Raw genomic sequence first — 26,184 nt, forward strand, 5'->3', positions numbered from 1 at the left:
TCATCACTTTTGTACATCGAATAACCAGCTGATTGCAAATAACACTGTCCTTCCAAATATAAAACGGAATCCCCCTATGTTATAGATCTGCAACATGAAAGTGATAAAGCCTTTGAATCCCATGTGTATTTATTTATTTGTGTTGCCTTAAATTAAAAACAGGCTGACCAATTTTTTTACTAAAGTTTCTTTTTTAAAAATATCCTATATTCAAATTTTGTGAGCTCAAATTTCATCTGGAGCCTATTTTTTCCGACCAAGCACACGGACACTGCAGACAGGGGTGTTATAGAAATTGCTGAGCTAGATAGCCTGCTAGATGGGTTTCCAGACCCTGAAAACAGAGATTGTATGAGAGAGAGTGGCACAAATTATGTCAAGAATAAGGTCAGCGATCTAAAGTGCCACGTAAATAGCATCAACGAACTGCCCTTACTATTCACGTATGGAATATTAGAGTAATTAAAGAAAAAACAGAACACCTTGAAGCAACTCGACTGATTTCTTCTAAAGTTTTAGTTCATTCTCTAGAAAGCAAGAGAGTGTCAGAGTCACTGAAGCAGAATGCCCTCTTCCTGAAAATGGAGTGATTTACATTTAGCATCTGTTTTGGACTGAGAGTGGGAATTGGCTTTGTAATTTCTTCTGTCATGCCACTGTCAGAAAATTAAGCTGTTTACGCTAGACTATAGAAGGTTAATGGCTGTTCTAGCAAAGGTCAAGTGGCCATTTTAAAGAGAGGCTGTGCTGAATAATCGAAAATGGCAGGATAAAGCATAAAATCTTATCTGACTGCTCATCATACATTTTTTTCAGTCATATAGGGACCTGTCTGCAGCCTGATCCGGAAAACTTTAAAGATCGGTGCTAATACGAATTACCATTGTAATAAGAAAATATAAATGTACTAAATAATCTTAAAAGCTTTGGGGTAACTTGACCACGCTTAGGGCAAAATTAAACACTGTTATTTGCTTTGTCTTGGTATAAATGCTGGCAGCTCATACTTAGTCACGATGGCATGCAATTTGCCTGTCCTGTAAAAAAAGAAAAATTAAATCACGTGCAATGTAAAAACAAGTAAAGGCTTTTAAAAATAACTTGTGAGCTAATTCTTTTTTAAGTGTGGTGATTTGATTTGTTTTCTTGGATCATGAAGTGCATTTTGGATTTTTTTTTCCTACTCTGCAGGGTCTGGAACTTTGTTATTTTCAAGATAAAGTTATATGTAGTTCATGTTCAAATTTTGACAGTATTAAATATAGCAGCTTTTAAAAAGTGGGAAAGCCAAAATACAATTTCATGATCTTTTTCGTGACAATTAAATCACAATGTAACATTTATCTCCTCTTCTAGGACAGTTCTCTGTCCCATTAAAACCAATAGCAAAACTGCCACTGATTTCATTCGGAGCAGGCCTGGGCACTATCCTCAGCTTGTGTAAACTGTAATAGGTCTGAGGCTCTCCCACTGTTACTATATTGGTTGAATTATCTTAACACTGAATGTTGCCACCTAGTTCTCTTTCAATTTTAAGCACACAGACAGTGAGGGTGATTTCTGTATCATGCGGGTGTAAACTGGGAGTAACTTCATCAATAGAGTTACACAGGTGCATAACACGTGTAAGATTAGCATAAGAATTGGAATCAATCACATAATTTATAGCAGGGTGCTCAAACTGCTCAGAACCCAAGGGTGCACTGGTAATTTGCAGTGTGCAGATTACTAATCTCTTCGGATACCAATTCAGTCAGATTTTACAGCCATTCTGTTAGAGAAGTGTTTTCTCCCCCATGCCTTACAGTCTTCAGCTTAGCTTCCAGTTAACTAACTTTTAAACACACTAAAAGAACAGGAGTACTTGTGGCACCTTAGAGACTAACAAATTTATTAGAGCATAAGCTTTCGTGGACTACAGCCCACTTCTTCGGATGCATATAGAGTGGAATAAATATTGAGGAGATATATATACACACATACAGAGCTCTCTAAGGTGCCACAAGTACTCCTGTTCTTTTTGCGGATACAGATTAACATGCCTGCTACTCTGAAACCTTTTAAACACGCTGTTTTCTTTGCAGGAATGTGCCACTGGCAGGGCCGTCCCTGGGGGGGTGCAGAGCCCGGGGTGGAAGTGACGGATTCGTCTCTTCCAGGACTGACCGTGCCAGCCAATCACACCAGCCCGCGGGGCCCCTCAAAGCGCAGGGCCCAGAGCGGTCGCCCCAATTCGTCCTACCCAAGGGACAGCTCTGGCCACTGGACTTTTCATCTCCATCACTTGATTCAGAATATATGTCCACCTTTATATAGCTTTTGCAACATTAATGTATGTCTGTTTGTGTCCCAAATTTGCATAGGCCCTGAAACTGTCCCACACTCTGAAGGAGTGCATATATATAAAATCTTTGTTTGTGAATCAGTATCAGTCATAACACCAGGACAGTACTAAAAATAGCACCTGTTAGTTGAATGCTACTACTTGGCCAAGCCGAAGAGGACAAGAGGCGCAGGAGGAAGGAGAGACTGTTCTCCAGTCATGGTCAACAGCCTCCTGCTGAGCCTGAAAACATCTGCCCTCATTGTAATAGAGCTTGTGGTTCAAGGATTGGCCTTATTAGCCACCTGAGGACCCATAACTCCCATAGAAGATGATCATACTTGGTAACGAGTGATCGCCCATCATCATCACTACTTGGCCAACAAAAGGCCTATCAACCCCCATGACAAAATGAGGTATCATCATCAAGATTTTTAAGCCCTAATTTTGCTGACACTATTTTGCACATTCTGGCAATCTCAGGAGAGAAGCCAAGGATTAAAGGGACATGAAGACTAAACTAACCTTATTCCTAGAATTGGTCCCTCCAGGACACTTTCCATGCTTAACCTGTCCTGCACCCCCTGTGCTGTTGGTGCTATACCCATCACAAGCACACAGTTGAGTCCGAAATAATTTTTTGAATTATCTTGGTAATAGTCTTTAATTATACTTATATTGCTATACTGCTGTTCATTGCTGAGGTGCCATACATCACTTCCTACGTAAAAGGCAAGACTCATCATGATTCCTTCCAAGTGTTCTCTTCGACTCTAAGATCTTTAGTTCCCTTAGTGGAGTCCATGTTGATCTTTCTTACTCTGTTACAGCACAGCAACTTAAACCTATGCTAAACTTTAAATATGGGCTTCAGTGATTGGCTGGAACTGGGCCTCTGAGAATAGCTCCTTCAGGATAAGCTGAAAGCTGTGCTTATAGCGAACACTTGCCATGCTGTGGAACCTGTGCCATACCAATGAGCCTCCTTTACACCAAGAGCATTACTGAAGAGTCAATCTATAATAATAGGCAAATACCATTTAGCCTCCAACCTCTAACAGCCAATGACTTTCAAGTTACTGTACTGAAACCAACTTCTCATTTACATGGTTCTTATAGCACATGGTGGAGCCCCAGCATCGAAGCCATTCTTTAGGAATGCTGCAGCTCTAGTTAGTTTTCACGGATATCATTTGAAAGTAGAACTTGGCCTGTGATAGCCAACTTATTTCACACAGACCACTGAACAGCAATTAGCCTAACATAGCATCAACTCACTACTGATCTGGGCAGGATTTGAACCTGGAAGTGAAAATTTGGCTTGCTGTTCACTCAGACATAAGGAACCTCATTACCAGCCTTCTGAGCTATCTGATCCTCCCCATTATTAGTCTGTAATGGCTTCATATGCATGAGGAGCTTACAGACCGCCTTATCATGGATGCCAGGAAGGCCCAGCTCTCACGGTGGATCAAAAGGCCTGGCTTGCAGCAAAACACCTCTATTCAAACAGGCCATCCCACAAGCTAGACCAGGGGTTCTCAAACTTCATTGCACCGTGACCCCCTTCTGACAACAAAAATTACTTCACGACCCCAGGAGGGGGGACCAAAGCCTGAGCCCGCCCAAGCCCCAATGCCCTGGGTAGGGGGTCCAAAGCCCAAGTGCCACTGCTCTGGGCAGGGGGGCCAAAGCTGCAGCTCAAGGCTTCAGCCCAGGTAGGGTGCCTGCAACCTGAGCCCTGCCGCTCAGGGCTGAAGCCCTTGGGCTTTGGCTTCAGCCCTGGGCAGTGGGGCTCAGGCTTCAGCCCCGGGCCCCAGCAAGTCTAAGCCAGCCCTGGTGACCCCATTCAAAGGGGGTCATTACCCACTTTGGGGTCCTGACCCACAGTTTGAGTACCACTGAGCTAGACTACCAATTCCTCAGACTCTTCCATATCTGTCAGCAAATCAACCCCTTCACCTTCAAATTACAGCTCCCTCAATACCTTAAGGTACATCCTGTTTTCGATATATCCCTCCTGAAGCCTTACAGAGAGGACCTCTTTTGCAATCGCTCCCAGCAGCTGCCCCTGCCAGACCTGGTCCAAGGGCATGAGGAACATATAGTCCACGCTATCCTTGACTCTCTACAGCACAAGGGGAGACTGGTATTACCTAATCAATTAGGAGGGCTATGGTCCTGAAGAACGCTCCTTGGAACTTGCTGTCCATGGCCTTACCCCTGACCTGGTAAAAAAGTTTCATCAAGACCATCTGGATAAACCGGACCTGTCGCCCCAAAGAAGGGGATTAATGTACAGGTCCATGGACTAGAACCTGGATCTGCAGAGCCTAGGATAGCGGATGTTCCCACTGTGCCACCAGGGAGTATGGTGTAGAGTAGGTGCCACAGGAAATACTACCCAAGGGAGCCAAAGTGATGGTACCCTGTGGCCCTCTGATTGGCCAAGTGCCATATTTAACCCTAGGGATTGCCCCAAGCAGTTGCCTGGGCAACCACATAGATTTTGGCCTGCTGCGACTGCAGACTTTCCCTGGTCTCCTGATCTCTGGTCTCCAATCCCAGCCTGACTCTGACCCTTGCCTCCTGACTCCAGCCTGGTACTATGTCTAACCTCCAGTCTCTGATCCTGACTCTTGCTTACTGAACTTGGCTCTTGCGATTCCTCCAACTTCTACTCAACAACTACCATCCCTGACATGCAGCCCCAGTCCAGCTGTCACCTCTAGGCCAGACCATCTATGTCCCGGTCCCATACACATGTGAATTGTGTGGCTACGTCCCCCAGTTGGCTTTGAAAATCTCAGTCACTGAGTCAGCAGAAGAGAGCAATGGGATTCATGAGGTATGGCGACAGGTATGTACAAACAGACTGGGAACGCTAGCAAAATATACAGCCCGAGGTGTACTAACTAACAGTGCTTAACTCACCCTCTTCCCAGAGATATGAGAATAGGATTCTCCAGTCCAATCAGAACTCTGAACGCTTCATTGAGATTTTTGTAGGAGAAATTGTCTGCTGCATCTCCAATTACCACACAGTTTGGGTTTGCTTTATCAAGCTGATCAAATTCGGGGACCAGATCTAAAGAGGAAAAAAACCAACAAAATAAAACACAAATCCCACATCTTGTAAGAAACAATTGGAATAGCTGGTTTTCTTCTAGTTTTGTCTCTCTCCTCCATTCATTGCCTGACAGGCAAAACTATGAATGCCAGGTTAATATCTCCATGTCAGCCCCCTTTTAGTTTCGAGTAGCAGTGGATTCTGGACCACGTGCACCTTCCCTCCACAACATGGCATGGGAAGGAAGGGGAGCAAAAGGAGACATGGGGAGAAGGATAGCAAAATATCATACTGTATTTCTCGACTATGATACAATAAGGGAACCCAGAGAAAATAGCAATATTATCAAGAGGTTCAAGGCAAAAAAAAAAAAAACAGCCTTCCTGTACCTCAACGGTGGTTTCCCATCTGCAAGTTCTCAGTTTCTGGGCTCCAATTATGTATTTATTTCTAGAACTGAAGTACTGTAGATCCCCAAAATGTAACAAAATACAAGCATTTTGGATTTTTGAGAAAGGGATGCATGAATATGAGATGGCAGGCACGCACCAGTTGTTTAGAATGACTCGGACACAGAGCTGAAGATCAGCATTTTAGTTACATTTTGGAAACGAGTTTGGATTGATAACAAAACACAGCACATCTCTGCATTCCCAAAAATGACACCTTCCAAATGTCAAGATAAACTGACCTAACAGCCTAATAACCTTACTGGTGTCCTTTTCCCTTCTCTGAGATTTCCACTTCACCCTGTAATTTCCCTGAGGATATTTCCATGTCTTCCCTTTCTTAAATACCACTTACCATATGCTTTGAGGACTCTGGACCTCATCCAAAGCCCATGATGTCAACGGAAATACTCTCATTGGCTTCACTAGGCTTTGAATCAAACCCTATGTCTTACTGAGAAAGACTAGAGAGGTTCAGTTTCCCTAGGAACCTGTTTATAACTCTCCTTAATTGACTAGAAGGTTGCTATTGAATGAAATGAGATGTTCTTTGTCCCATCAGACCCCTCCTTCTCCACAATCTAGGATGTGGGGTTGGAAATCAAAGCTAGATCTCCCACAACAGGCCCCAAGAGTATCCTTTTCAGAGACTATGAGAATATGGTAACCCATTGTCCTCTTTCTAAGGGAAGGCAGCATGATTGCATCGTTAGAGCACATAAGAACAAAAGAATGGCCATAATGGATCAGACCAAAGATCCATCCAGCCCAGTATCCTGTCTACCGACAGTGGCCAATGCCAGGTGCCCCAGAGGGAGTGAACCTAACAGGTAATGATCAAGTGATCTCTCTCCTGCCATTCATCTCCACCCTCTGACAAACAGAGTCTAAGAACACCATTCCTTACCCATCCTGGCTAACAGCCATTAATGGACTTAACCTCCATGAATTTATCTAGTTCTCTTTTAAACCCTGTTATAGTCCTAGCCTTCAAAACCTCCTCAGGCAAGGAGTTCCACAGGTTGACTGTGTGCTGTGAGAAGAAGAACCTCCTTTTATTTGTTTTAAACCTGCTGCCCATTAATTTCATTTGGTGGCCCCTAGTTCTTATATTATGGGAACAAGTAAATACATTTTCCTTATTCACTTTCTCCACACCACTCATGATTTTATATACCTCTATCATATCCCCCCTTAGTCTCCTCTTTTCCAAGCTGAAAAGTCCTAGCCTCTTTAATCTCTCCTCATATGGGACCTGTTCCAAACCCCTAATCATTTTAGTTGCCCTTCTCTGAACCTTTTCTAATGCCAGTATATCTTTTTTTGAGATGAGGAGACCACATCTGTATGCAGTATTCAAGATGTGGGCGTACTATGGATTTATATAAGGGCAATAAGATATTCTCCGTCTTATTCTCTATCCCTTTTTTAATGATTCCTAACATTCTGTTTGCTTTTTTGACTGCCGCTGCACACTGCATGGACGTCTTCAGAGAACTATCCAAGATGACTCCAAGATCTCTTTCCTGATTAGTTGTAGCTAAATTAGCCCTCATCATATTGTATGTATAGTTGGGGTTATTTTTTCCAATGTGCACTACTTTACATTTATCCACATTAAATTTCATTTGCCATTTTGTTGCCCAATCACTTAGTTTTGTGAGATCTTTTTGAAGTTCTTCACAGTCTGCTTTGGCCTTAATGATCTTGAGCAGTTTAATATTGTCTGCAAACTTTGCCACCTCGCTGTTTATCCCTTTCTCTAGATCATTTATGAATAAGTTGAATAGGTTTGGTCCTAGGACTGACCCTTGGGGAACTAGTTATCCCTCTCCATTCTGAAAATTTACCATTTATTCCTACCCTTTGTTCCCTATCTTTTAACCAGTTCTCAATCCATGAAAGGATCTTCCCTCTTATTCCATGACAACTTAATTTACATAAGAGCCTTTGGTGAGGGACCTTGTCAAAGGCTTTCTGGAAATCCAAGTACACTATGTCCACTGGATCCCCCTTGTCCACATGTTTGTTGACCCCTTCAAAGAACTCTAATAAATTAGTGAGACATGATTTCCCTCTACAGAAACCATGTTGACTTTTGCCCAACAATTTATGTTCTTCTATGTGTCTGACAATTTTATTCTTTACTATTGTTTCAACTAATTTGCCCGGTACTGATGTTAGACTTCCTGGTCTGTAATTGCCGGGATCACCTCTAGAGTCCTTTTTAAATATTGGCGTTACATTAGCTATCTTCCGGTCATTGGGTACAGAAGTTGATTTAAAGGACAGGTTACAAACCATAGTTAATAGTTCCGCAATTTCACATTTGAGTTCTTTCACATCTCTTGGGTGAATGCCATCTGGTCCCGGTGACTTGCTACTGTTAGGTTTATCAATTAATTCCAAAATCTCCTCTAGTGACACTTCAATCTGTGACAGTTCCTCAGATTTGTCACCTACAAAGGACGGTTCAGGTTTAGAAATCTCCCTAACATCCTCAGCTGTGAAGACTGAAGCAAAGAATTCATTTAGTTTCTCCGCAATGACTTTTATCATCTTTAAGTGTCCCTTTTGTATTTCGATTGTCCAGGGTCCCCACTGGTTGTTTAGCAGGCTTCCTGCTTCTGATGTACTTAAAAAACATTTTGTTATTACCTTTTGAGTTTTTGGCTAGCTGTTCTTCAAACTCCTTTTTGACTTTTATTACATTTTTACACTTAATTTGGCAGTGTTTATGCTCCTTTCTATTTACCTCACTTTGATTTGACTTCCACTTTTTAAAAGATGCCTTTTTTCCCCTCTCACTGCTTCTTTTACATAGTTGTTACGCCACTGTGGCTCTTTTTTAGTTCTTTTAATTTGGGGTATACATTTAAGTTGGGCCTATATTACGGTGTCTTTGAAAAGTGTCCATGCAGCTTTCAGGGATTTCACTCTAGTCACTGTACCTTTTAATTTCTGTTTAACTAACCACCTCATTTTTGCATATTTCCCCGTTCTGTAATTAAATGCCACAGTGTTGGGCTGTTGAGATGTTCTTCCCACCACAGGAATGTTAAATGTTATTATATTATGGTCACTATTTCCAAGCAATCTTGTTATAGTTACCTCTTGGACCAGATCCTGTGCTCCACTCAGGACTAAATCGAGAATTGCTTCTCCTCTTGTGGGTTCCTGTACCAGCTGCTCCCCAGTCATTTAAAGTATCGAGAAATTTTGTCTCTGCATTTCGTCCTGAGGTGACATGTACCCAGTTGATATGGGGATAACTGAAATCCCCCACTATTATTGAGTTCTTTATTTTGATAGCCTCTCTAATCTACCTTAGCATTTTATTGTCACTATCACAGTCCTGGTCAGGTGGTTGATAATAGATCCCTACTGTTATATTCTTATTAGAGCATGGAATTACTATCCATAGAGATTCTATGGAACTCTTTGGGTCTCTTTCCTAGCAGCCTAAATTTGGCCTCCAGGACATCTCTCCTACTCTTCCCTATGTCACTGGTACCTACATGTACCACAGCCACCGGCTCCTCCCTAGCACTACACATAAGTCTATCTAGATGCCTCGAGAAATCCGCAACCTTCGCACCAGGCAGGCAAGACACCATCTGGTTCTCCCGGTCATCGCAAACCCAGCTATCTATGTTTCTAATGATCGAATCTCCCATTACTAACACCTGCCTTTTCCTAATGACTGGAGTTCCCTCCCCTGGAGAGGTAACCTCAGTGCGAGAGGATACCCCAACATCATCTGGAAGGAGGGTCCCAACTACGGGAAGGTTCCCCCTCTGCTCCCGTTGACTGCGCTGCTTCCCTGAGCCTTTCATCCTCCTTAACAGCACGGAGGCTGTCTGACTGGAGGTGGGACATATCTACAGTGTCCTGGAAAGTCTCATCAACATGCCTCTCTGCCTCCCTTAGCTCCTCCAGTTCTGCCACCCTGGCCTCCAAAGCCCATACACCGTCTCTGAGGGCCAGGAGCTCCTGGCACCGAATGCACACATATGCCACCCACCCACAGGGCAGGTAATCATACATGCTACACTGAGCACAATAAACAGGATAGCCCCCACTCTGCTGCTGGGCTTCTGCCTGCATTCTCTCCTACAGCTACCTGTAGGAGAGAATGCACAGGACAGGGACTCTAGAGATAGGTGTTTTGATAAAGGAGGTTTCCTCAGTTATGCTGCTTTCCTGCTGCTTGGGAGGTGAGGAGTGAAATTCCGCTCCTTCCATTTCCCTCCAGAAGACCCTCCATCGATTCCAGCTTCTGGCCGGTCTCTATTAATAAAACATCCTATCAGATGCCATTTTGATTTTCACACACAGAAGAATCTGCTGTCTCTTAAACACGGTCATCTTATTGATATTTACACCCACAGAAACTGAGCATATTATTTTAATAAATCATACATCATTCCTTCCTTCCTGTTTTTTCTAACAAAAAAATAATGAAAAAAGAGTAGGCCAAGACCATAAGCTCTTGTATTTTAATTTTCAAAGGCCCTGGGATTTTATTCCCCATCCTCCCTGGAAAGAGCTAACTTTTGCAGTCCTGATAAACTGATCTCTCTGTTTTATGAAATCCCAGTTTTGCTCCAGAGTAACACAACGTGCGCTCACCAGGGACAGCCAAGTAGGGACGTAGGGCCTGCTTATGCAGCTGTTTTGCAAAATCAGGGCTACACTGTGCCTTCTGGCATCCCTGAGTAAAGTGGTGCATATATTGCCCCACCCCAGGAGTAGCTCCAGGAGGCACAGTGTAGTAAACTTCTGTTGGCCTACATCAGGAGCAAATTGTGAAACCCCACTATGTATGGTCAGCGGCACTGGTGGCATTTTGGGGAGTCAGAGCCAAGGCTCCATCATTCCCCACTCCACTGCCTGCATAGCTACTCCAGAGGGAGAATAAATCAGCACACAGTGCCTTCTTACCTGTGGGCACCTGTACGCAAAGTCTGGGTAGACCAGGCACACAGGTGCAACTTCCATTGAATTCAATGGGAGACGTATCTATGCAAGCGAAGAATTTTGCCCCTAATACACTATAAGGGTAAAATTCAGCTTTTTCAGCCCCAGAAGGTCCCCAGCACAATGGAATTGCAGAGATTCATTCGGTATGCAATTTCACCATCTTCCAGCAGATCTATGTATCATTTCAATGGACCTGTGACAGGGTGCAAGACACCACAGTGTCTGATCCCTGATGTATAAGGGATTCATGCAGCTCAGCCTCCCTCTCTGCTTGGGAGACAGAAGGGGGAGATTACCACTGGGAAGCTGAGACTGCAAACCCAGGATGGTGAGGTTTTTATTCACTCTATTTGCCTGTGTTCTCTCTGTTTTATTGCTTGTTATAAACATTGTTGCTTAAAGAAAAGGCCTTGAGGGCTGTGCTTTTCTGATGAGACTAAGTCATTCCACCTGCTTATAGATCTACTGGGTGGCATCAGGGTAAATGAGAACTGAATCTGGCCCCATCACTGACATTTGCTACAGCTACATTACTGGAGAAAGTGGAATTAAAGAGCTTTTCCTGACAGGAAAACATCAACCAGATGTTCTTATCCTCACAATTTTCTCAGTAAAAGTGACATCTCTCCTGACCCAAACTGGCTGTCAATCCACTGCATGCTGAGCTGCTAATCTGTATTAGTCTCAAAGTCTACTGAAGTGTTGTCCCACCATCATGTACGAGGAGGTGTGGCCTCAGGTTTCGCTCCTTCAGAATGCGACAGGCTGCCGGTGCCGGGGCAGTGACTTCATTCACCAAAATGTTGAACCCCAAGCGCTGGAGCTTCGCCACAAACTTGCCTCGAGTGGCCTGGGTTTCATTGGTGCAGAACCGCAACTTCAGGCCAGACGCTTTGATCCTGTGGTGTAAAATGAGTGGAGATGCTAATCAGACAGGTAAGGTGTAGGGAGAGAAAGTGGGACCACTTTCAAAACCCATGTATAACCAGGGGAGGAAGGAAAGGGAGGAATACATTTTAAGCACAGGTGTAAAGATCTAGGAGTATTATTATTTACTTTTTAACATAGAGCAACAAAAGTAATAGCACTTTACAAGCACATCAGAAGACAAGACCCTGCCACAAGGAGCTCAGAATCTAACTCAAAATTATAACACATATGAAAAGACCAGGTGCCAGAGTGGAGTAGCCCCCCTCTTTATGAACACCCAGCCCCCTCACTTACTGCACTTAGTGACAGTTTGCAAACGTTTTAAAGATACCGTCCTAGGGCCAGGCATAACTGTGGATCACAGGACGTGACTTTCCTGTTGCACCTGTAAATCTAGGGTAGTAACTAGCATTTAAACCTGTGGTCTACTTTCAGCTTCCACTGAGCTACCTCGAGGCTGTGGACCCCTTATGATGGACAGCCCGCCCACCCACCGGGGAGTCCAAGCAGCACATGAGGCCTGGAGCCTACTGACCCAGTCCAGAAAGTGGTCAGCACAAAACAGAAAGTGTCTGGCCAAGGCACACTAGAATCATATTGATTCAGCTCAGCTCATAGGCAACCTACACCAGCAGAGCCACAGCCATAAAATAGAACTGCAAGCAATGCTGGCCATTCCCCAGGGGGTGAATCACCCTTTCAAAGGCACTTTCCCTCCGTGTGGCAGAAGAGATAAATCTAGCTCTGTATCTTTCAGCCTTTAGTCCAGCGAGTTGCACTCATTAACTGAGGGCATTATATAGCCATAATGATAAAGGTTAGCATGATATCATCATGTAGTAGCATTTTAACTCAGATTTGCACCTTCCCACTTACTGAACTTCTGTTCCAATGATCAACCCTATTATATGGCTATTGAATTACAGTGCAGGGGAGTTACCCTGTTATATAATAAAACAATAATATTTTGCACTTGTATAGTCACAAGGTACAGCCAGACTCATTCCTCACATTGCAAAAGCGGTGCTCATATCAACATGTGCATGAGTGCTGTAGCAGCCACAATTTAATCTCGTCCTGAAACAAAACATCTGTGCTGTTGTTTGTTGACTTCATTGGGAGTCTGGGTGCTGAGCAACTCTGAAAAACAAGGCTCTGTTTGTTAGGTACCTTTATATGGATTTATTTTAGGCACTCAAACTTGAAAATGTTGGTCTTAACCTCCATGTGCTTCAATATACCCATCCATGAAAGGGTGATAAATGATAATGATTGACTATCTCACAGAAATATTGACTGGTTTAATCAATGTTTGTAAAGCACGTCTGGCTCCTTAGAGAAAGGGGAGGTAGTGCTGAACTAACAGTGGTTAGAGTGCTGAACGGCGAGGCAAGAAACAAAAGTTCTATTCCTGGCTCACTACTGTGGGATCTTATGCAAGGTTTCCCCCTATGTAAAACAGGGATGATGGTACCTTTGTCTGTATAGCACTCGGAGATCTACAGATGAAAGGTGCAATATCAGAGCTAGTTATTGTTATTATGCTTAATTACAGTCATATTGACAATTATTTCATGACTCTATCCTGTGCCATGACATAAAGGCCAAGATTTTCCAAAAGCAATTTAGTGATTATGGGTACCTCAAGTTTTCGTTGCCCAACCTGAGATCCACAAAAAGGCCTATTCTCAGAGGATAAGCACTGAGGACTTTCTGAAAATCAGGTCCTTGTAAGACACCCAGAAATGGAGCCACACCACATCACTAGTTGCTTTAAAAAAATCTTGGCCAAAAGGACTGAAGTTAATATGGATTTAGATGCCTAACCTTAAGCACCAGTGTTTGATAGTTTGGAACTAATTTTATAAATTCTTATTAACATATTGTAAGAAGAAACAATAGTTTTCTGTAAGGAAAGATCATTCTGCTCTGCTTCTCCTCTCAAGATGACAAAATGTGCAGATTCTTTCCCCAACGAAGTTCATAGTAGCATGGTGTAAACAGCAAAACTAGTTTGATAATATATTTGGTGAAGAATCTTCCATCAGAAAGAATTCTTAGAAATCTGATCCTAATGTAGGGCGCCCCTTCTACACATTTACACTGTCTGGCAATGTCTTCTTCAATAACACAGGTGATTCATTTCTTTCTTATTATTTGTCTTTCCTAATCATAGGTATGTGAATTATCAATTACACTTAGTGGTTAATTGCCCTTCACAAAGATAGCTTTTCTATTTTAAATTAGGCAGTTAATATATTGTAACTAATAGCATTCACTTGTACATTATAAATATATCTTCATTGATTAGAGCAGTGAATGTGAGATTAACTCATAAGTTAATGAAGCAATTGAGTGAAGAAGTGCAGGGTGTACCCAGGGAATAATTATTGTTAATGAATTATGATGTGACCTTCTCAGAACAATGAACAATTGGTGTGACAGTTAGATGACAGTATTTCACATCTGTTATTCTAAACATGATTTCAGGTGCAGTTAAAAAACAAAACAATATATTTTATATATACACACACACACACACCAAAACTTTAGGGAGTGTTTTACAGTTAAAACAATTTAATTTAAATGTAAACTGTAATGTCACATCCTTGGAAAAAATCATGGCTCATGACTGGCTGAAACAACCATGTGATGAATAAAAATCTACTGTTTATTTCCTCAAAGGTCAATAAAATGAGTTCTAGAACAATTTTAAACAATCAAATTTTATTGCAAATGACTGCAACTTGATAGGTTATGATGTATGCAGCAAAAATTATTATTCAGCTCACTGGAAGTGAATAATAGTTTTTTTTTCTGGATTTTCTAACTCTTCTCCTCTTTAGAATGTTAGAAGGAAAAACACTTACACTTCTGAAACTCATGACCATACTGGAGACATTCAGAAGTATTTAACAATGCTAATATCAACCTCATATTTTGATGACCATCAATATTCATTGTCTTTCATGGTAAATAACAACTGAGGTCGGACCAATGACTCGTAGTGTTTATGTCAACAGAAGTAAGTAACTACTTAATATGGGATCAGCTCTGCAAAGTATTGAGTAGAGTTGGTCAGAAAAATGTTTTTTTTTTTCCTGTGGAAAAAGTCTATGAAAAATAAAAAAATAGTTCTCCAAAAATGTTTGGCGAAAAATCAAACACTGAATATTTGGATTTGGAAATGCTGCCAGGGCACCTCATGAGAGTTGTAATTTGGGTGCTTCACGTCTACACATTCTCTTCTACAGGCTGAGCTTCCTGGCCAGACTATATCAAAACTAAATCGAAACGTTTTGGTTTTCAGACAACATTTTTCAGATTTCAGCTGAAAATCAAAAACTTTGCCGTTTGGGGGTACACCTCTACCCCGATATAACACAAATTCAGATATAACGCGGTAAAGCAGCGCTCCGTGGTAAGATTTTTTGGCTCCCGAGGACAGCGTTATATCGGGGTAAAGGTATATTTGGTTTTTCAATGAAAAGCTGAAATTTTCCACTGACAGCAGACACATTTTACAAAATAATTTATGTTGTAGAAAACCTTGAAGAACAGTTTTGATGGAAAATGTTTGACCTGCCCTAGTACTGAGCACTCTGGCCTGGATCAAACTCCTAGCACTAAGCAGTTGTTCAGTCATGGTAGGTGCGTATTTTCAAACATATTAAGAGGGATATTTCAATGTTCCTCTTAGTGCATGTGTATTGAGCCTACAAGTGATTGTTCTTTGACAGACTATTGTGCCACTACCTATTACCCTTACACAGCTATGAACTTTGTAATTGTCAAAGGACTTGACTCTACAGTCATTCCACACATAGGGTGAAATCCTGGTCCCCTGAAGTCAAAACTCCTATTCACTTCAATGGGGTCAGGATTTCACCCCTGGAAGTGTTACAAAACAGGGATTGAACAATTGCATTTATTGAACACAAGATGCCATGCAAAGCAAGTCAATACTTACTATATTTGAAGCATTGCCCCTGCATTAGCAAAGAGAAATGAGAAATCCTGTATCATTAAATTGGTTCAGCTATCAATGGCCAAAAGTTGTTAGAATCTGCTATAGGGCAAGTTAACAGTGATCTCTAGTCTGTGGGGGTACTGGAGATAGTAGAAAGGAGGATAAAAGTAAAGATCAAATTATTCGCAACAGAACTTGTTAGAAAAGAATCCAACCTTATTAGCTAAAGAATAAACCATTCAAAAAATTTCCTGCAGGTATAACATACTAGCCCTCCCCTTATCAAAATTAAAAATACAACAGCACACTTCTGCCACAGTTGTAGTGGAACTACAGATTTATGATTATTTGTATTACAGTAGCAACTACGAGCTCCAGTGAAGACTGGTACTCTCCCATTTGTCTATAGCAGTGATCCCCAAAATGTGGGGCACGTCCCCGTAGGGGACATGGAGGAATGTTCAGGGGTTATGCAGCTGTGCTGCTCCAGCTCCATTCCACCCCCTGCCCAGCCCCAGCCCCAGCTCCACTCCACCCTCTGCTCCGCCCCCCAACCCAGCCCTGGCCTCATTCTCTCTTCACCCCCAGGCCAGCTCTGCCTCTAGCCCCAGTTCTCCCCCAGCTCCACCTTCAGCCCAAGCTCCTTTGCTGAGCCAACTGTACAGTAATGGAGAGGACAGATTCCATGACTGATGGGGGGGGGGGGGGCGCGACAGGAAAAGTTTGGGCACTACTGGTCTATAGTCATTGGCTGTCTCTTGTCTGATACATAGATTATAAGCTCCTTTGGGCAGGCATAATCTTTTTGTTCTGTTTGTACAGCACTTAGCACAATGGTCCATGAATAGGGCTCTGAGGCGCTGCAGTAATATAAATAATAAATAACTAGAATGTGAATAATGAAATGATCAGGGGTCCAGCAATGTCAAATATATCGCTGCTGTGACAAATATTTGATTCAAACTCTAAAATTATTATAAATAAACCAAGATCTGAGTTCAAGCTGTGTACACAACCAAGCAGTGGATCATTAACAATCATTTTGTACCCAAGAACTGTCCGAGCAGCTTTGTGAAGATTTTTGCACTTGCCAAGTATCTATGGACATTCTAAACCTGCTTTTTACTTGTGAGTGGTTCCCTTGTCACAGAAGTCAAATCACATTACATTTTCCAATATGGCCTCTAGTCCCTCTTCTGCTTCTGATTAACTCTGTGTAAGAACCCCTGGAACTCAAACTTTGCTTGTGAGTTCAGAGTGAAATTTTAACAGGGAAAAACTGGGTTCTTATCTCTTGGAAGCTCAAAGACAGCAAACCTGTATAACCTATTTCTAATGCAAAAACATTTCTCAAGGCCCTTTCAAAGAAATCTGGAAATGAAATAGAGTTTGCACATCTCTAGGCTGCATACTTAATTTTGCAAATATTGTTTATACTTAAGGCAATAGACAGGAGGAAGAGTTGACTTTAATGTAATCAACATTGTGAAATAAAGAATCGGATCACAAAAGAAATCTCCATGTCAAGAAACTAAAAATGGATAGGTTAGTAAAGAACTAAAGACCAACAGGTGGAGGCTGGATGACTTTCCTTTAACAATTACAGTAGGAAGAATTTTTTATACCTGCTTAAAACTACAAAAATGCATCGCAGTCTCACCGAACTAATCCCTAAATCATAGATCGGGGCACACTCCTGACTTTGCTTGTATTTTGAATGTGTGTGTATAGGATGTATGAAAATCAGTTTTTTAATTTCAGTTGAGAGCTGTCTCTTATACTACACCAGTTCTTTGAACTGACCTTTACCTCATTCTGACAGAACAGGACAAGACTCTGAGTGACAATGTCCCACAATGCAATTACTGTGCGTCAGATGAGCTGGTCCCTTACAAATCACCTCGAACTTTACACATCTGCTGGCTGTCAGCATCTGCCAGGTTCACTCACCCGAAAATAATGAAAAAACTCTCATTATTGTTCCATAACAGGTAAAGTGTTAGGACAATTATTAGACATCCTGACTGACCTTGTGCAGATTTAACCAACTGCCCTTGCCAACCTTTTCTTGGTTAGACTTTGGGCATATAAAACACACAAAAAAATGTACTTTTAGACCACATAAAGGTTGTGACACCGTCAGGAAAAAAGGCTGAGGGATCTGGAGTCAAAGCTGTCATTCCTTTTTAAGTTCACACTCTTCTGCAAAAGGCAGGATAAAGAAAAGATACATGTTCACAAGTTACAGACATGTCATGAGACAAAACTTTGGACATCCCGTCCTCCACTGGTCTCTGTCACAACTCATGCTATTTCAAACATAGCACCTGAAAACCACATTTACCTCATTTGGCAGCAGCCTATGTTGATGAATTGGATGACAGGAGAACCCAACCAGAAAATTCAGTCACACATAAGGTAACAATCTTGTGTGGGGTGTTTGCCTGAGAACAAGTTCAACAGGACTTGGATAGATACTGATTACACAAGATTTGCAGAACTGGCCACTCATTATATTAAAAAAAATAGCTTTCAAAGCACCTATGTGTTTTGGAGTGTTTAACCCTTGTATGGTGAGTGTTTGATTGACATAAAAAGTGGCAGTCAAGGGTCAATGATCTAATGACTGTCTCAGAGACAAGAGGAAAAATGAATATTACACAACTACTTGTGACCAAGCAATGAAATAAATTTATTCAATACACGCTGCACTTCATCATCATGAATATGCTGCATCATAGATTCATAGATTCTAGGACTGGAAGGGACCTCGAGAGGTCATCGAGTCCAGTCCCCTGCCCGCATGGCAGGACCAAATACTGTCTAGACCATCCCTGATAGACATTTATCTAACCTACTCTTAAATATCTCCAGAGATAGAGATTCCACAACCTCCCTAGGCAATTTATTCCAGTGTTTAACCACCCTGACAGTTAGGAACTTTTTCCTAATGTCCAACCTAGACCTCCCTTGCTGCAGTTTAAACCCATTGCTTCTGGTTCTATCCTTAGAGGCTAAGGTGAACAAGTTTTCTCCCTCCTCCTTATGACACCCTTTTAAATACCTCTACCACTCTGGATAGGTAACACCTGGGTTATTTTCCTCTGGACGGGCTCAGATCTCCTGTCCAATCAAGTACAATTCCCACTTTAAGAATGGCTGAAAACTTTGGAAAACATTTAAACTAGTTGCCAGACTGTTTTTAGCATTTTGGACCACTTTCATAGCACTAATGTTATATCACATTATGTCATCGTATATAAAGCAACACAGTATTGACACACAGCATCATGTGTGATGAAGTGTATGCAAAAGAGCAATGAATCTCCTGCTTCTAGGCTTACAGAAGATTGCAAGTATATGAATGTGTTGTCTCTGATCAGAAGAATGGCAGCTTTAAGTGCTAAGAGGTCCAGAAATAAGCCATTTGCAGTGACTACAAGAAGTTTATTGGTTCCACAAAACCCAGGGACTACACTACATATTCTTGAGTGTCATCTGCTGGCACCTTATCGGTTAGCTAGCTATTTACATACCAACCGACAGAGAGCACTCTCAAAACAGAAAGGATGAGAGCGGAATTTAGACATTCTAGGGCAAATTAATTCCTGCCATAACTTTGTTGAGTTCATTGGAAGCTTATTTACAAGATGAGAAGGAAAAATTTAATATGTACACAGGGAATAGGCTTCAAGATATACATCTCAGATGGCAAGGCAAAGCAAAATAAAAAGGTCATATAAACCAATAAAATGAAAGTGAAAAATATTAGTCAAAGGTAGGAGAGACTTAGTTGGTTTTTAAAAAAGTGAAAAAAAGAGTTTTAGAACAACAGAACTAACAGGGTAGAACTGCTTTAGTCTACACAAAGTGACAGGAAATCCCACTGAATTTTGTTGTTTTAGCCAGTATGTGAAAAAGCAATGAAAATAATAAGGATATTGCAGCAAACAAATACACATAAGAACCTCGTTAAACTGCACTAATGGTGGGGAAAGCCAAGTGTGAATTGAGGCCTGGTGAGTGCTGATACTAGACACATCAGCACCCGCAGCCAGTTAGGACATCACTGAATACTAGGTGATGATGCGCTCCCCTACTCGTATGTGAGCAGCATAACAGCACTCATGCTGGCACCTCACTTGGCACAGCTGTAGAATCTCATTTGCCGGTCCCTGAATATATTGCAAAGTTAAAAATCCATCTTCAGCATGGGAGTGAGGTTTGCCAGAGTGCAACTTTAATGAAGTTCTGCTATGGACAGGCAGAATAATCAATTTGCCTGAGCACAGAAACAAATTCCACTTGAAAGATAAGAAAGATTAAGAGATGAGCACTGGTTTCAGAAGTAGAAATTAAGTAACCAGTAGTGGATTGACAGCAATATGAGAAGCAGAAGTGGGACTGGGACCAGGGCCGGCGCTTTCATTTAGGCGACCTAGGCAGTCGCCTAGGGCACCAGGATTTGGGGGTGGGGGCAGCATTTTACCCCCCTTGGCAGCAATTCGGCGGCGGTGGGTCCTTCCACGCTCCGGGTCTTTGGAGGCAATACTGCGGCGGGTCCTTCACTCACTCCGGGACCCGCCCCCGAAGTGCACCGAAGACCAGGAGCACAGAAGGACCCCCCCGCCGCAGAATTGCCGACAACAACCGGGAGCGCAGAAGGACCCCTGCCTAGGGCACCAAAAACCCTGGCGCCGCTCCTGAGTGGGACTCCACCGAAGTTAACAGCTAAGCTCCCCTTATAAAGATAACATATTATAAACAGAAAGGCAGCAGTAGAAAGCTCTGTGAGTGAGCATCTGCAGATGATATAGAAATGAGAGAGGAATGTTCCGTTTGCCTAGCTTCTCTGAAGAATGATACAAAGTGTCACTAAGTGAAGATGAGCCTTAAAAAGTCAGAAGTGATGATTACAAATAAGGAAGATGCCTTTCCTGTCACTATCTGAATACTATTTCTTTAAATATGTAGCAGAAAGCCAGGCAGAAGCTCTACAGTGAACCAAAGAGAGAGAGTAGATTTAGAGACTCTGCTGTTTTATCATTCTAATGAAGTTTCTTGTTCAGAGTTAAAAGGAAGCAACTCATGTCACACTTCTCCAGCACTGTCACTGGACACTGTCTACTTGCAGAATGAAACATGGTACTTGGCTTAGGGCCTGTGCCTGTTAGCCCATCCCCACTAAGAGTGCAGAATTGTATCGTATACATGGAGATCCAAATTGTCAATGCTGGGTGCCTAAAGTCAGGCACTTTGGGGGAGATTTTCAAAGGCTCAAATGACAGTTAGGTGCTTAAATTCCATTAACATTCAACAGAAGTTAGGTGCCCAACTGTAATTTGGACTTTTGAAATCTGCCCATTTAAATTCATTTTTAAGCATCTAAATAAAAGCAGCCTCACTTTCAGAGATGCTGGACATTTCCAGCTCCAATTAAAGTCAATGATCAAAGGCATGGAAAATGCTCATGTGAAGAAATGGAAAAGACAGGGATTATTTACCTTAGAAAGGAGAGATGATAAAAAAAAAGTATATAAAATAATGAATGGTGCAGAGAAGGTGGATGGGGAACCCATTTTCTCCCTGGCTCTTTAACAAAAGAACAAGGGGACAGATATTAAAAGGTGGGAAATTCAAAATCAATAAAAGGAAACACTTTCTCAGAACACATGATTAACTATGAAATCATTGGCCTCAATGACTTTCTATGACAAGAACTTGACAACACTGATTGGATATTTATATGGATACCAAGAATATCCAGTGTTGCCATAATTAATTAATGACAACAAAAATTTGGGAAGGGATATTAAACCTCATGCTTCAGGGCTTATAGCAATCTCTAACTATCAGAGAGCAGGACGAGATCTATAAGGGTGCAGAAATATCTCACATCTGCCTACTGCAGAGTTCTTATGTCAGTCTCTGAAACATCTGGTACTGGTATTCTGTCAGAGACAGAATGCTGGACTAGCTGGACCTTGGATCTAATCCAGTCTGGCAATTCCTATGTACATCTAAACTTTAGACTTTTATATAAATACCTAAATATGGATTTTGGGACCTATGTTCTGAAAATTTGTCCTAAACTTGACACCATTTTATCTATTCTGCTTTTGAACAGCTTCTGTTAATGGCGTTTCAACAATCCCCTAGTTTTATAACATTACTCCTATTAGTTCACCCTACGGTTGCCAACCTTCCAGATTGTCCTGGAGTCTCCAGGAATTAAAAATTAATTAAAGATAATGTCATGTGATAAAATCTCCAGGAATTCATCCAACCAAAGTTGGCAACCCTAGTTCACCCCTAGCCACCTTAAATAATATTTTCCTCTTTCTCTTATGTCCTTCCTCTAAGATGTACCTACTAATCTCCCTTCATTCCTGTTCAGAGGCAATTCCCTCCTATTCTTTTATTCTCTTTATGATCCTTCCTCGGATTCCCTCGGAATTATCATCTTTAAAAGGGTAAAGGGAAGCCAAAGGTGGCAGGATAGCAAATTGGGCAAGTGAGATAGTGAGTGGGGAGACTAGATTCAGACTTAGGTGCACAAGGATGAGTTGGGCCAAGACTGTGATGCATAAGAATGTGTAAGATCAGCCTTGCTATATGGAGCAGAAACCTGGGTCATCAGGGAATGTGATTTTTAATGAGTGCAGCTGTACCTGAGAGCAGTGACAGGACATGGGTGAATGAAAGCACAAGGTGATCAAAGAAGAGGCAAAAGTAGCATCAGAGACAGAGAAGATTTGGTCAGCAAGACTGAGATGGTTTGAGCATATTGTGTGGACAGAAGAAGATCTGGCCAAGGCATAATGAGATACAGGTGCCCTGGGAAAGAGTCACTAACCAGAAATGAAGAATGAACATGTGGCCGAGTAACAGAAGTGTATTTAGGGCTTGATCCAAAACCCACTGAAGTCAACGGAGACTCTCACTGATAGGGTGACTAGATAGCAAGTGTGAAAAATCGGGACAGGGTGGGGGTAATAGGAGCCCATACCAAAAAAAAGCCCCAAATATCATGACTGTCCCTATAAAATCAGGACATCAGGTCACCCTACTCACTGACTTCAGTGAGCTTTGCATCTGGCCCTTAGAATCCAATTGCCAAAGACTGCGGGCCGTCACACCCTTGAGGAAGACTTTGCCTTTCCCAAGTTGCAGTTTGACAGCGAGAGGATGTGCTATGTAATTGAGGCCCTGATTCAGCCAAGCACTTCAGTATATGCTTAAATTCAAGCATGTGAGTAGTCTAATCGATTTCAATGGGACCACTGGATCAGGGCCTATACCAGCTCATTGCAGCTGCCTTAAATCACAATGGGCAAAATTCCTATCCCAAACATCTGTGAATAAGAGTACCTACTGCCAAGCAAAAGATGGGGAGGGTAGGTGTGTGTATGTAATCACAAGAGTACAAGACTTTAAAACTTGGCAAAAATTGAAGCAAAGTAGCTGACAGCTCGTTTTACATCTAGCCTTCCTCTAGTTGTTGAAGTAACGATTTTGTCTGGTGTTACTGTAAAAACAGAGAGTCCCTTTGTACTGGTAAATAAAAGCATGCTTGTCACTGAAATCATTAGACAGTACATGGGCTCAGCAAACACCCAAAAAAGATATAATACATGATAGAAAACGGTACGTAAGAAGATACAAACATACTCAGAATACAAGCAATTCCACATCTAGATTTTTGAAAGGTTGTATAACTTTCCATTAAAAAAAATAATGGTCCCAAATCATTTGAAGCTTTCTCAGACAAAACTGCTATTGATACCAATGGGACAGTTGCCTGAGAAGGACTGAAAGATCAGGCCCACCATTTGCAATAATGCATAAATGGAAGCTAATCTAATCCTTCAGGACATAACATGATTATCACAGAGGTCAGAAAGGAACCTTCCCCCTCCTTGTACAGCATTGTACAATTTGCTAGGTGAACTCTGGAGTTTGCTGGGAGTGAGGAGAGAAGAGAGTTGCTTTCCTCTGATGCATTGGCTCCAGTCACAGGCAGAATATCAGATTTGCTGAACAAATGGTCTGATCTTGTAAATCCTGTTCCACCTATGTAAGTGATACAATTTTGTAGCACATCAACTTACTAGATAACAAAGGTGAACTGCCTGATTATTTTGCCATAAAAAAGACTATTATTAATTATTCATTTTAGATGTATTCTCTTAATGAAATCCTATAGAAATGAAATGTGAAGCAAAAAAAAAAATGGTCAGAAATTTGTTTGGCCATTATGTCAATTCAAACTATTTGTCTAGTTATTCCAGATTCTTCTATCATGTTAATGCAAAGCATAAAACTAGTAGCCCCAGGGTTTACCACATATTAACCTCTGAGGGGTTGCTGATCTTTAGATTACGACTCAGCAATATGTTGTATATTATTCAAACACATGTGTGTCTTTGCTTGTAAACATATTTATATGTTCTCTGTTTCATTACTATTTTGTATCAAAGTATATGGGAAAAATGCAGGAGAAAAATTAAAAATAAATACTAGAACTTTTTGCTTTGGCTTTTGTTAGCTATTGAGATTAAGGTTCTAAAGACCACAGTACCCTTCATTTCTACATATCTCTGCACTTCCTTCTAGAGTTTTTTTGACACTTTCAATCCTAAATGACACATGGGAGTTCTCAAGGCATTGATGACCTGATTGGAAGCAGGAAGGACCAAAATCTCATGGGAAAGTCTAGCTTGCGGTAACAAGAAGTGCAGTGTTTCTCAAATGTGGCCACCAGGGGCTTTTCTTGCGAACACAGACTCCTGGGCTATGACTGCGAGCAGGGGGTCAAAGCAGCAGCCGCTCCACCTCCCTGTTGCTCTTGGATGCATCACCTTGGTGTTGGTTGCTGGGACCACCAGCAGGGGTTAGGCCCTTCCCCCCTCTGGAGACACTAGGGGCACAAACGCTGGCGGAGCAGGCAGCAGTGAGTTCCCCACCTTTCCAGGGTCAGTGGGGCTCAGGCTTTGGGCTTCAGCCCTTGGCTGGTAGGGTGGCAGGCTTTGGCCAAAGGGCTTTGGTCTCCAGCACCGGGCTCCCGCTGCACTGTGGCAGGCCCCAGGCTTCGGCCATGCAGCTTCAGGCTCCATCCCTGGGCCCTGTCCTCCGGCCATGGGGCATCAGGCTCCAGCCCCCTGCTGCCTCCTCCGGCCCCCCACCCAGAGCTTAATTTGACCCCAGGTTTGCCAGGGCTGAGAAAGTCTGCTGTGAAAAGTGATACTTGTATGTTTGTTAATATCACTTTTCACAACAGACTTACTAGCTAGCAATAAATAAATGGACGTGTATATGTGCATATTTATTTGTTTTTCCTAAAGCTAATTAAATATTTTAGGAAAAAGTGTGAGAGCAGCCACTAGCCAGAGTTGGTGGCTGCACTCTGAGGCCACCAAATAATTTGTTATGAGAACCTACCCAAGTGCTACAGCAGCACAGCTGCAGCATTGAAGCAGTGCCTTGTAGCACCTGTAGAGTAGATACTTGCTACTGTGGCAGAAGGAGCTTTTCTATCACTGTAATAAATCCACCCCCTCAAGAGGTGGCAGCAAGGTTGATGGAAGAATTCTTCCGCTGACCAAGTTATGTCAACTCCGGGACTTAGTGCAACTTAAATACATCTCTTGGGATTTAGGTCAGCTTAACCACATCTCCCTGAGCGATGTAGCTAGGTCAGCATAAATTTTAGGTATAGACCAGGCCTCCGTTAGTAAGCGTCTCAATTCTGGGGTTCTTATCCCAAAGAAACATCCAATCATTTGGGTTTCAACGATTATTAATTAGTACAAACAGCTCTGGTCATACATTTATTTGCAGCAACTACTGTACGGTGTTAATTTAATCGCAACATTTTTATGGGTAATATAATCAGATAATCATATTACACTGGCCTTTGTTCCATACTGACAGATAGTTAACAATTTGTCTTTGAAGCAACTAATTATCATATATAAGAGCCAATGAAACCTAATATATCTTTTCCACTGTCAAATCATTATTATACTTTGTATACAAAGGACATCTGTTGGTAAACAATTAACTGTATTTCTAGAAAGGAAAGGAAAGGAAAGGAAAGGAAAGGAAAGGAAGACTTTGCCTCTTTTTATTCAGTGAATTCTTTTTTATGCTCTCAAATAGGCAGGTAAAGTGGATCATTCAGCCATCTGTGCTCCATTAAAAGAGCAGTGATGTAATCACCTATTTTATTACTAACAGTAAAGACATAGGGATGGGCTCATCTTTGGGATAACTATTTTGATTTCAATACAGTTATCCCAGGGATTCATTTGGCCTGTGTCACAAATAAAAATTCCATTCTGCTACCTGTTTTCCTTTCACTCCCACTTCAAATGTACCACAGTACTCTGTAGCAATAGCACAAAATACTGCACGCTCATTAATGTAAGATGGAGTCTATTGTACTAGTAACTGTAGA

General features: G+C 41.9%; 1 protein-coding gene across 3 annotated transcripts in view; it reads right to left on the bottom strand.

Moving 5' to 3' along the window:
- The window catches only part of LHPP (phospholysine phosphohistidine inorganic pyrophosphate phosphatase), a 173,589-nt gene that overhangs the window by 136,286 nt on the left and 11,119 nt on the right, over positions 1–26,184 (bottom strand). For 2 of the 3 annotated variants that reach the window (XM_005305872.4, XM_042855358.2), the window contains exons 2-3: positions 11,537–11,724; positions 5,258–5,411 (exon numbers count right to left, since the gene is read on the bottom strand). In XM_005305872.4, coding sequence (XP_005305929.2) covers positions 5,258–5,411; positions 11,537–11,724 — 342 coding nt within the window. Of the gene's footprint in view, positions 1–5,257; positions 5,412–11,536; positions 11,725–12,766; positions 12,896–26,184 lie in introns of all 3 variants that reach the window. The other variant, XM_005305874.4, reaches the window with a different exon arrangement.

The sequence above is a fragment of the Chrysemys picta genome, chromosome 7 (genome assembly GCF_011386835.1).
Source record: "Chrysemys picta bellii isolate R12L10 chromosome 7, ASM1138683v2, whole genome shotgun sequence".
Lineage (NCBI taxonomy): Eukaryota > Metazoa > Chordata > Testudines > Emydidae > Chrysemys > Chrysemys picta.